The sequence below is a fragment of the Polyodon spathula genome, chromosome 4, assembly GCF_017654505.1.
Source record: "Polyodon spathula isolate WHYD16114869_AA chromosome 4, ASM1765450v1, whole genome shotgun sequence".
Classification (NCBI taxonomy): Eukaryota; Metazoa; Chordata; class Actinopteri; order Acipenseriformes; family Polyodontidae; genus Polyodon; species Polyodon spathula.
The window spans coordinates 30,764,655-30,777,143 of record NC_054537.1 but is presented as its reverse complement, the minus strand read 5'-3'; the positions used below and the strand labels follow the sequence as shown (position 1 = coordinate 30,777,143).

General features: G+C 37.7%; 1 protein-coding gene across 2 annotated transcripts in view; it reads left to right on the top strand.

The window, feature by feature from the left end:
- Window positions 1-1,069: 1,069 nt before the first annotated feature.
- The window catches only part of LOC121314407 (nuclear receptor-binding protein 2-like), a 72,664-nt gene continuing 61,244 nt past the window's right edge, over window positions 1,070-12,489 (top strand). The window contains exons 1-2 of one of the 2 annotated variants that reach the window (XM_041247644.1): window positions 1,070-1,147; window positions 1,913-2,062. In XM_041247644.1, coding sequence (XP_041103578.1) covers window positions 1,943-2,062 — 120 coding nt within the window. In that variant the 5' untranslated portion in view covers window positions 1,070-1,147; window positions 1,913-1,942. Of the gene's footprint in view, window positions 1,148-1,525; window positions 1,627-1,912; window positions 2,063-12,489 lie in introns of those variants that run through there. The other variant, XM_041247643.1, reaches the window with a different exon arrangement.

Below are 12,489 nucleotides of genomic sequence, written 5' to 3'. Positions count from 1 at the left end.
CGTTTGGTTGTTAGTAGCTTATTGATCCCAAAATCTCATCAAACAGCTTCTTGAAGGATCCCGGGGTGTCAGCTTCAACAACATTACTGGGGAGTTGATTCCAGACCCTCACAATTCTCTGTGTAAAAAAGTGCCTCCTATTTTCTGTTCTGAATGGCCCTTTGTCTAATCTCCATTTGTGACCCCTGGTCCTTGTTTCTTTTTTCAGGCTGAAAAAGTCCCTTGGGTCGACACTGTCAGAAGGATTGCTTGGGTCCAAAGACAATTATAGCTGAGTGTCATCTGCATAACAATGGAAATTCATTCCATACCTGTGGATAATATTACCTAATGGCAGGTGGCGTTATATGGGAGGATAGTGAAAACAGCAAAGGACCTAAGATATTCATAAATGTTAAAATACGAATTGGAGTGTTCCCGCCCAGTTCTTGAAACACAGACACAATGTGACATCTCCTTGTAACATTTATTATCCCTGCTGGGGAGGCAGATTTCATACTTCAGAGTTTTGCTTGTATATAGATAATTGCCATTCGTACTGTGATGATGTGATGAAACTTATTTAACACAAGTTCATGAGTCTTTCATTATCTAGAGGTATATGGAGCCTGTCTGTTCGACCATGGTTATGTCTGTATCAATCGATCAATCAGTCAATCAATCTATTTTATATAACGCCTTTCATAGTGGACCACCATCACAAAGTGCTTTACAAGAAAAAAAATAAAATAAAAAGCATAATACATTAAATACAGGGCTAGGCTCTGAAACGAATTGTAAAACATTGTAGATGCGTAAAAAAAAAAAATGTCTAGTATGTTACACTAACATTTTTATATATGGTGTCTCTAGAGAACTGCCTGTCCTGTTGTTTTAGGGAGCCAGCATTTACATCTGCTGCAGCTTAGATTATTATGTCCTGATGTTTCAATGATTTTTTCTTAAATAATGCAACAAACTTACACTTGGTGGAGATCAATGAAGAAAAATGCATGTATTATCCAGACCGTTTAACTGCTGTAATTGAGTTTGGACACTAGGGGTCGCTAGTCACGTGTCTTTTTCTGTAAAAGAAGGTGCAACGCTACTTCGAGTTGCAATGCGGCCGAGGTGCTTTAGTGTTACTACTAAGGGCTTTATAGAAGAGGTATGGTATACAAGAAGTGTCCCTGCGTTGTATGTACAGTACTGACTTTAAACTGCTAATATAGCTGGTGGTTTTAAACGTTTGAAGATTTTTAGATGGTCGTCATGCTAGTGGCGAGTGTAATGTAGGAGCTGGTTAAGCTGATTCTACAGAAATAATTGGTAATATTGGCCTAAAATATAATCTAGATACTGTAGATTTGCTGTGATCAATAACCTCCTCAAAGAAACGCGTAAACAATGAATCGTTTATTTTTAAATTGCTGCTGCGTCTGTCCTGCGTGTTGAGATAAGAGCCTCTGAATAGGGAGGTTTTATTCTAATTTGTGAATGATGCGCGCGTCTGTATGGAGGGAGTTGAGGGTGGCAGCAGAGGGGGTGGCTTCGACGTTTTTTAAAAAAAGTAAACACAGGAATGAGAAACACTGAAGCTGGATTGAAAACGGGCGCTGTTTACACGTTCTGCTGTGAAATAAAAGTGTAGGTTTATGTGGTGGAGAGCGCGTTACCCAGGTCCTGTAAAACACAAGCAGTGCTTTGTTCCAGTATTTTGAGATTATTCTTTTAATTTTTGGATGCTTTGGGTTAACAACAAAGAGGGGATAGCGTGCAGAATTTTTTTTTTTTTATGAAGATCCTGTTGCATTTGCCCTGTGCAGAACCTTCTCATTCTGTGAACGGAATTTTTAAATGCGTTTTTAATCAGTATAAGGAACTGAACTAATGGGGGTTGCTCACGTCTGATTAAAAGTATCTATTATTACAGGACATACATCCTTCTAAAACGTGAAAAAGCATGACTATGTCAGTCGCAGACAGGAATTCTAGATCCGGGGGTAAAGAAGAGGAGAGCGAAGATGAAAGCGAAATTTTAGAAGAGAGTCCCTGTGGTCGGTGGCAGAAACGAAAGGAACAGGTACGTGTGGATACAGTTATATAAACAAATGTCGGTAGAAAATAATGTTTTGGTTTTTTTTTTTATCCATGTGGAAAACTGCAAGGCGAGTTAGCTGGGACGTGTGAAACGCTGCACCGTACCTAATGACTATAGTAGTACTATTAGTATTGGTTACGAGTGTGTTTTCAAAACTAGAAATACGTTTCATCTGAGTGTCGGTAATAATAACTTGGACCACGACAGTTTTCAGTGCATGGACTGATGTATGTAGTACTAGTCGTGCTATTTGGGTGACAATGTTGTTGGACACCTTGAATTTTTCAGAATTGGAACAAAGAAAGAACAAGAAAAAATATTTCTGCTGTCTGTTCGCGCTTAGCATTGGGGTTGTTTAGCTTAGGTTTCTGTACTTGCTGTATTAGACATACCTCGATATATGTCGTTTTGCTATGGATTTCTCGTGTGCATAAAACATACTACAATAACAAGCTAGTTGGGTTAAGATGTGAAACCACAGTTTAATATTACTAGAATTTAGGTATTACACAGTATGATTGTCCAGAACAGGGTAGGGTTTCCTGAGAAGAATGCTGTGTGTTTGGATTACTGACATGGAGAAAGCAAGCAGCAAGTCATGGGTGGCATTTTAGACTGTTGCGGTTTTGTGCAGATGAACACTCTACGTTGTCTACGTGACGTCACACGCAGCTCAAGCATGCTGGCTGCACATACAGTCTATTGCAGTCTATCCCACAGATTTTAAATCGGTTTTGTAAGTGTATATAATAAAAAAAGGCAATACGGTGATCTGTAAAATAAAATAAAACATGTCTAAAACCTACTATTAAATAGGTAAGAGGGTATTAAAGTGTCTTATCTCAGTGGTGTTTATTACTGTAGCACACACGACCGCAACGACTTAAGGGTGTGCATCAAACAGCAGCCAGCAAGCTTGTTCGTCAGCTCGTTGCTGCACAGACGGCAGGCATTCGGCGCATTATGAGATCTGTCAACTGTCGTTTATTTGCCTGGGGTACACTCACGGTTTTTGGACACTTCTCCCGCACAACTCCCGGGACAATTATTCATCCGTATTTTGCTCTTAACTGTATTGTTAAACCCACTTCTGTCAACAAACCTTAAATTTCAGCACAAGCCATGCCCAGTCTGTGGTTACTGCAATCCCCGTATGGACATAGCAGGGTTTAGGACCCAGGGGAGCCCTGTGGCAGGCATGCCATTGAGTGCGCGAGGAAAACTAACATACTTGACCATGTACAAGGGAGACAGTAATGAAGGTAGCACTGTGCCTGACGCTGCGTTTGTTTTTCTACACACATTAACGTATGTGTAGAAAAACAACGCAACACAGATGGGTGGGGACAAGAAACAAAGTTTAACCAGCAAACGTTTTGGTTTTGTTCGGCGAGATTCGCAGCAGAACAGCCATTGTGAATTTGTGATTCGCTTTTGCCAAGGAAAGGCAAGATGCATTGGTTACAATACACCTTATTGTTTTAGCCACGAGACTCGGTTATGTGGTGTGATTGTGTGAAAACTGACAAAGTATTTTATTTATTTATTTATTTATTTGGAAAAAGTGACAACCAATAAAAAAATAAAGATGACCATATAGTAGAATTTATTTACAGTACAATGAAGGTTATGGAAAAGGCCCTTGACTCCCACAGTGAAAAAAGGCAAAAGACGTATCATGGATTAAAAGCCTGTTCAAACCCTTATTCAGCCTGGGATCATGGCAGTTATACCGATACTTTTTATATCAGCACTTGTAATAAATGATCACCTGGTTGTCATTTGTTGCAAAAAAGAACCAAAAACACTTGCATTGAAGTGACACTTGACGCTACAGTGCTAATTGAAGTGTGAATGCTGTTCTTTTGAGTTGTGCTGTGAAGTATAACCCCAAATGCAAAAACGCCCCCATTGTCCGTGTCAAACGGGCACAGATAACAGCAACAAGAAATTGGATTGTTACTCAAACAACAGACCCCAAAACATTCTTTAACAGAATACTGAGAGACAGGCAGAGCATTCCAAAGTACAAACATACTTTTATATTGTGCTGTAATGTGGGGGGGGTGGGGACACATTTAAATGTGTAGAATTTATGTGGGATTTATGATGCAACGAAACTTTGTCAGAAATCTTATTTTTCACGCATATCTACAAACCTGTGATCCTAATTTTGGTATATGCCTTTAAGAGAAAATGTTTGGTTTTATAGGCACCTCTGTCTATCTAGAATCAAACTAATTATTACAGTAAAGTCAATAAAAAAAATATGTTTTTATTCACGGGACGGATACAGTATTTTGTGTAAAAGTAAAGAGCTTGATAAATTATATGCATGAAGGCACGATACAATTTGAAAAATAAAACTACAAACTTGTGGAAGTTTAATCAATTTAAATTTTATGGCTTTATCATTGTAAGTGCCATTTTGTGAATGTGTGTAAGAACTAGCTTCAGGTACAAAAGCATTTAACCAAGCACTGTATTCACCTCTGAAGGACATCTTTGGTTTATGAACGGCTTTATTTTTTTAACTGTATCATTGATAGTACAGTGGTGCATTGTTAGTGTATGACTAAAAATACTTTCTGGGGGGAGAAGGTACACAGTTGCAAGTCGCAGCTGTTTTTTTAGCTATTAAACAAATAAGTTTTGCTTTTGTTGAACAGCAGAAATAAGTCTTTCTTGGGTAAGAAAATAAACTGGAGTTGTTGTTTACATTTACATATAAGAAGAGTTGTCAGACTAATGTGTAAATTATACACAGTAACATCCGTTTGCGATGGCAACATTACATCTTAATTAGCACGGAACAACCACATTGAAGTAGAAACACACAAATGACACAAATGACACGCTTGTTGTTGATTCAAACATTTACGCCTCTGTGTTTTGGGGAGGGGAAATGTCTTCACACAGGGGGTTGTTGAAATGACACCCTGGGATCCTTCAAGAAGCTGCTTGATGAGATTCTGGGTTCAATAAGCTACTAACAACCAAACGAGCAAGATGGGCCGAATGGCCTCCTCTCGTTTGTAAACTTTCTTATGTTCTTATGACGTCATCTGGCATGCACTACAGTTCAGGGTCTGCGTGCGCTCATACAGAGCCAAAGCCAGTCTAGGTCTGTACTCCGGTGAAAACAGGGTGGCTCAAATTATAAGAATATTTTAATCTGATCGGCCCAAAGCCACCACAGGTCCGAGTTGTGAGTGTAAACCACTTTGAGGCCCGGCATGTGGAAGATAAACGCTGTAACACAGCAGAATGCTATTGTTCAGGCCAGGGGCTGATAAATGTGTAGATAACTATCTGACATTCAGTAACTGGAATTCTATTCTTGTAAATACTCTGCAAATATAACCTATAAGGACACCCCTATTTACTCAACCCAGGAGCGGGTTAATTGCTACAGGGGTAAAAGTAATATTACAGAGTAATTGTGGGCAAAAGTGATTATTTTTCAGTACAAACCTTGCTCCTCTTTAGCAAATCTCAATTTTTTTCAGTAAAAATACAGGTATTTAATACAGATAAGTAATCTTATTGCTAAATACATTGCAAGATGTCTTCTTTTAGGTGTGGGGGTTGATCGTTTGGAAAAGGGCAGAAAATCAGAAACACTCAACCATAGCCAGTCATTAGCCTGCAAACAAAAGGAATTTGTTGGCAGAGGGAGGGGTGGGGTATGCTTATTAAAATATCCTTCAGTCAAATCATGCTGTGGCTTGTCATTTGTTTCCTTTTACGTACTTTTTTTTTTTTTTTTAAATAGTTTCCCAAAGTGAATGCATACTTTTACAGATTCCTCCACAGCGGGTCCCAGCCCTCCTACTTGTGCCTGCAGTAATTCTACAAGACATGGGCGGGCTGGAAAGAGATACTTTCACTACTATACAGTGAAACCAAAGGGTCTAAGAAGTGATTTTGCCTCCAAGTGACATCCCAGTGTGAAATATTTACTATGAAAGTTGTGTCGCCTATCATCAAACTACCTTAGGGTATATTTGCTGAAATTTTACTTGACTATTTTTAGTATTAACTCTGTATGCTGTGATAAATATTAAAAGATGACATTGTTTAAAGCTGGTGCTCACACTAAAAATATTGATTTAAATTGTGCGGTAGTGGTCCTGGTAATTCGTAAGATTTACTGAAATTATTTTGTTAATTCTACAGTATGTTCTTCAAAGGACACGCTGCACAAGTTAACCTCCTTCATGTTAATTTAATATAGCTAGCTATTTTTAAGGCAGGTTTCAAGCTTGTCAATATTAGTTAAGGTCAAAAAAGGAAGAGTTTGCAGCAGCTTGAGAAAGGGACTGTTTATTTACACAATTAAACTGTAATATAAAAGCTATTTTATTGATTACGTAGTCTTATAGTTTGCTGGAGCAACTACAAAACATGAAAAAATGACAAAGGGATTTATAAAAGAAATACTTTCATCCCAGTGACATGTTTCCAGTCCTGCATTGGGGCTGATCCAAGTTACTGTATTTGATCCAGAACACACACATGATGGAAGTGACTCTTGTGAGCAAGTGCATCATTGATTTTCCCAGATTCAGTTTCACAATTCTGCTATTTGAGTGCACGTGAGCAGCAGGACATTTAGGAGCACCTGTCTGTTGGGAGATTACTTTTGTCAGACGGGGTTGATGTTGTGAATTTACTGTTTGACAGAGAAACTAGGCATGTGAATGGCAGGTTAGTGGTTACACTCAGGTGTTCCAGATGCACTTGGAAGTTGGATGTTATTCAGAGAGCTACATTGAAGACAAAGGAGTGCTACACCAAGGTTTAGAAAAAGTGAATAGGATTAATGACTGATGCAGAAACAGAAATAAAGAATACACGAGTTAAGAGAACTCTCATATTTCACATTCAAACCAAGTTTCTCTTTAGCGGTGTAGTGCCCTATACAGATTTTGAATGTTATTACCTGATGAGCCAACTGTGAAAATATGGAAGCTCTTGGAGGCATGACAGTGTGCTCAGCAAAATCATCATAGGGGGAAAAAGATACTATACAGTATGAACTGTAAACCAGTTTCTTTCAACCCCCCTCAAGGACATATCGGGTGGAGTGCATTAAGAGATGGAAACAGGATGGCAACATGAAACGGTGGAAATCAGGAGAGAAAGTGCTCGAGAAGTCTCCCTGGAAATGCTTGGAAACCAATTAATTCATCTAGGGAAGTTTGTGCTGGTTCATTCAATCTGTGGATCCATCAGTAGGTTAACATGTCATAAAGATGCAATACTGACCATATTGTGGATTAAATGTGTTTTTTTTTTCATGTGTGTCACAGTTGTTGCCTTCCCTTTTAAACATGATTTTTTTTTTTTTTTTTTTGCAGGTTATGTAAACTAAATTTACTGATGACCTCTACTTTCAGTCTAATTTGGTCACATGGTACTGTGCACGGGCTATATTTTGGTCACATGGGTGTCTGGATAAAGAGACCAAACGCTAAGATAATGTCTTTAGATTTGGTATATTGTCTGATTCTCATGGTGAAGACTGATTATGGAATTTTGATTATGGTTGTCAACCCCCTGTTCTCAACTGCATTATTTAATGTATGCTTGGCTGTGGGTGACCTCACGCCACAACATAGCTTTTTGCAAACCTAAAACCTATGCCTGTATAACTTTTTAATTTGGAGAGATAAGGATACAGTGCTTTACTCAGGGTTAGAAACTCATACTGGCCCTGCACCCAGTTCAGGATTTTTGAACTAGCATCATTAAGTATATTCTTTAGTAGTGCTGGGACAAATATCCGAATATTCAAACGAATATTTTTTTACATGTATTTAGCCGGGGGCACTTTTAACGGACAGATAAACTTGCCTTACCTTAAATATATAATACGACAAAAAATGTCACGTAATTTCATGATAGGGATCATTTATGGGGACTTTTTACCAACATGTTGTTTGAGTAGATAAGCTGTAAGTACGTGTGACACAGATCAAATGATTCTTGGTGTTAGAGCTCCCTCTAGACCTGCGAGGGCGCTGTGTAAAGGGAACAGAGTACCCTGGACTAAATGGCATGACAGTTTATTCCCAGGGTTAGGTGGAAGTCAGCCATCTAGAAAGGGGGCAGAGCTATGGTACACGAACTCAGTGACCCGGATGAGAAACGGCTTGGCATCCACGGATTGGACGAGCGGATGCGCTCATTGACCAAGGGGTCATGGGTGACGTTATAAAAAGAGGATGTAGTAATGTGATCTGGTCCTTTGTGAATGGTTAACTTAAATGACCAGAAGGAGAACCAGTGTTGTGAAACGTGAGTGTTTTCTTTGTTTTTGTTTTTCGTTAATAATGCTGTTTGCAATTATTTGGACGGCTAACGCGATCTGGAGCTGTCTCCAAAGGCTTTTGTTTGCACTATAGAACTGTATTCACCACGAGCACTAGAGCACGCACTGTGGACTGGTGTTTGTGTATGTGTTACGTGTGGGTGAACTAAACGGGACTGTTATTTCAGGGCCAACCCGCGGATTACAAATAAGCAATACACGCCGCTGCATTGCTTTATTACCATTGTTATTATTACTGTTTTGCCATCAGGCCATTGGATTTAAAAACCATTAAACAACATTGCACCTGGATTATAATTGTCTGTCTTTATTAATCACTGCTGCATTACCTTCATCTGCACACAGTTAACCACATTGCCACAGTACGATATAGTAATTCTAATAAACACTGCCCTTACTCATGAGTAAATTCTTTACAACTTTGAGATCACATTTGTCCATGCATAATCTTTATGCTATTCTATAAACCTGTTGTTAAATTAAATAAATGCTGTTTGTTTTAAAAAATATGTCTTGGTTGTACCATTAATTTACTAAGAGTATACAAGAAACAAGTATCATATGACACACCTGCAAAAATTTAATTTTAAACCGGTGTCACTAGTACATGGAAATGAAAGCACACAGTACTTCTGAATATAGAGAAAGCTTCCATGCAACCCAGCATTGTAGTACTGTGTGTTAAGAATTATCACATTATTAGAAATTGTGATGTAATTACTTGATAATCATCACGTAATTACATGATATATGTTTTTAATGTATGGCAGCCATGCTCTTCCATAGTATAACATGTTGCATAAATCTTTTAAATGTAGTGGTACCATGGTAGAATTAGGTTTCATTTTCAAAACCGCGCGGTTGTGATTTTTTTTAGTCGCTGTCTAGTTTATAGGTATGTCTGATTGGTTAGTTGCCGAAATCTCAGTCAACAACTGCTTAGATGACAGATATGGTTGCATTCAATTATTTAGTTGAGCAGAAGGTGGTTTCAATAAATACTTTCTGATTTAAATATAAGCCTACTATGTGATAGTTTGGGTTTTTCAGTCAATTTAAGGTTGGTGTTTATTTTTTTTTAATTAGCTGTAGAATTATTGTTAAGAGCTGAATATGTTTTACCACAACTTGCTGAAAGATTGCAGTAGTAGTAGTTTAGTTTAAAAGTTATCCTAACTGAATTTTATCCAGTTGTTTAAATGTAATCAGAAATATGCATGTGAAATATAGATGTTGGCTTTAGTGCTCATAAAGTAGCAACTATGCATTGTACGGTTATTTTTTTATGTTCAGTTTCTTAATAGTCTATTAAATATACACATTTGTGTTGTACACCTGTAGACATTAACACAAAGTTAGTATTTGGAGTGCTTCTTGTTATTGGGTAGCAACATTCAAAATTGTTAAAGTGTTTAATTTCTTACATTTACAGAGTCACACACATACTGTACATTGGTCAGCTGGGACTCAAACTCAGGTGTGCAGCTTCTTTGGCCAGAAGACGAAGGGAATACGGGGTAGCTTAAGGCTTTGTGTTTTACAGTGTAGAGCTTTACAGCCATTTATTTGTGTTTCTCATAAAGTGTGTTCAAAATGTAATAAACGACCTTGATAGTTGTTGTTTTCCCTTGGCTTCAGTCCATTACAAATTAAACTTGCCTGCTAAGAAGTCACAGGACGTGTTGCATAACAGCCCAGATAGCGTTAAAGTTTGGTTTAATTTAAACCTGTTTTAGAATGAAAGGTAAATGGTGTTTATTTAGAATCTAGTTTAAGATTGAAGTCCAAGAGCAACTGTAAAAAGAACATGTAACACAAGGTCAAAAGTGTTCATTTGGGACTCCCTTTCTCCTGTTGTATCTGTTTCCCAGCCTGCAAGCAAATAGGCTAATCATTATATGACCATGAATCATTCTCTGTTACAGCTGCTCAGACTGAAGGTTTGTTCTGGTAGCCTGTAAAGAATTCTGACAGGTTGCATTATTTTTGCTTTGAAAGAGAAATCTAATTATTAGCGAAAATTAAACATATACAGTGCACTCTGTTTATAAGAATCACATCTGTCCCGGATGATTTGATTCTTATAAGCGATTAATTCTTAAAAGCAGACCGATATGATTGCTGTGGTGCAGAATCAGTATGTTAGTATGAGAATGATAAGAGCTTGTTGCCCGCTGTGTCACGAGATCAAAACAAGTCCTCGTGTATAAGCAGCTTGTTATATGATCATGATTATGTTTACTCAAGGTTGCAGAATCCTATTTTACTATAGCATACTTGAGAAGCGATCATCTCAAGCCATGTGGTGTTACATTAATTAAAATGACATTACAGTATTTTACTGTCAGGACTACCACTGCATTTAAGCATCTGTGGCTTAGTTATTTTCTATTGCGATGCAAATTTCACAGTTTTTCACTAAGCTCTGCCCCCCCCCCCCCCCCCCCCCCCCCCCCAAAAAAAAAAAACGTACCTGCACAATGCAGTGGTGCAGTCACTGTTTGATTATAAACAATGCAGTGTTTCCTGCATCACTGCACTATCCACGCTGCGTACGTGCCTAATCACTCAAGATGTGATCAAATTCAAATTCAAAAACAGCTTGGCTGTACACGTCATTGCACTTGATCAAGTACTGGATTACATGTTGTCAGTTTGCCCCGAAATTATTCTTATAAGCGGATTGCTTGATTCTTACAAGTAGATTATTTTATTGGTTAGTATAGGAATGATTTTATCCCAGTGGTTTTGATCACTATGTGCTGTTGATTCTTATGTCAGTGATTATTATAAACGGAGTGCACTGTATATTTTTTTAAAGTGTGTCATTTTTTGGTATCCATGCCACACAGAAAAATTTTACACTTAAAGAGCAAGTAGTGGGTGTCAGAAAAAAAATATATTAAAAAGAGATGCCTGGCCTACCTGTTGAAGTGTGTCTTGGGGGTCCTTTAATTCAGTAGTTCCAATATACAAACAAAAATTGTACTATATATAAACGTTCATTCACTCCAAAATCAACAAAGCCTTCTGCCTAGAGGAAGATTGGGGAATGAGGTCCACGAGTTTGTGGTAATCATAACCTTTTTCCCCTTTTGAAAGTTTTGTATGAACAGCTGCAGCACAATTTTCTTTAAATTTTTCCAGTATCATTGTTAATGTTTTAGGGGTCGGCACAGTATGGCTTACAAATATCATCACATCCTGAAATCCATCACCTTCTAAAAGTTAAGTCAGGAAAATCAATGGCCGCTTGTCTTAAAAACAAACTTATACAATAAAATCAATTATTTTTTTGTGCCAGATGTAATCTGGGTGAATTGTACAATCCAAATAATTATATTTTGTGAGATTTATGTAATATTTTGAGAAATTATTATTAATATTTAATATGACAGGTTTCATTGTCTTTTGCGATATGTAGTGACTTTAGAAATCTGTAAATATAAAACACTCAAATGTTTAACATACTTAAATATTAGAAGTAGACAAAACATTGTATTAAATATATATTTATTTTATAATTGATAATTACTGGGATAATCTTAGATAGATTTAAAAACTGTTGCATTCATGATTCGCACACACTCTCTTAGGGATAACGTGATCACGCTCTGTTTGGTCCACATTATAGCAAATGTTGTTATGGATGTTTGCTTTTTACTGCCATCAGTAGCTCCATCCACAGCAATTTCTGAATGTTTTCATTTCAAATGGTGAAGTATTGAACTTGTGTTTTTGTGGAACGCCAATTTTGTTTGGCGTGATTATTAACATACCACAGTTTTCTAGCCCGGTTCCTCAAAATACTTCAAACATTGCTTCATCTTGTTCCATTGTTTAGAGATGCCATTTTAACTTTATCATTAAATCATTAACTTTCTTACCCTGTGGATTGGATACCAAGTCACCAACACAGAGTGCACCACTGAAGTACCAGATTGACCGAGGATAAAACCTACTTATCCCTCATGTTCATTAGCTATCGGGATGCTGAGATGTCTGTGAAAAAGTCCCCCAAAATCAGTGTTTTCAAGCCACACAGTGCCTCTTGGCTTGCCCTTTCAATATG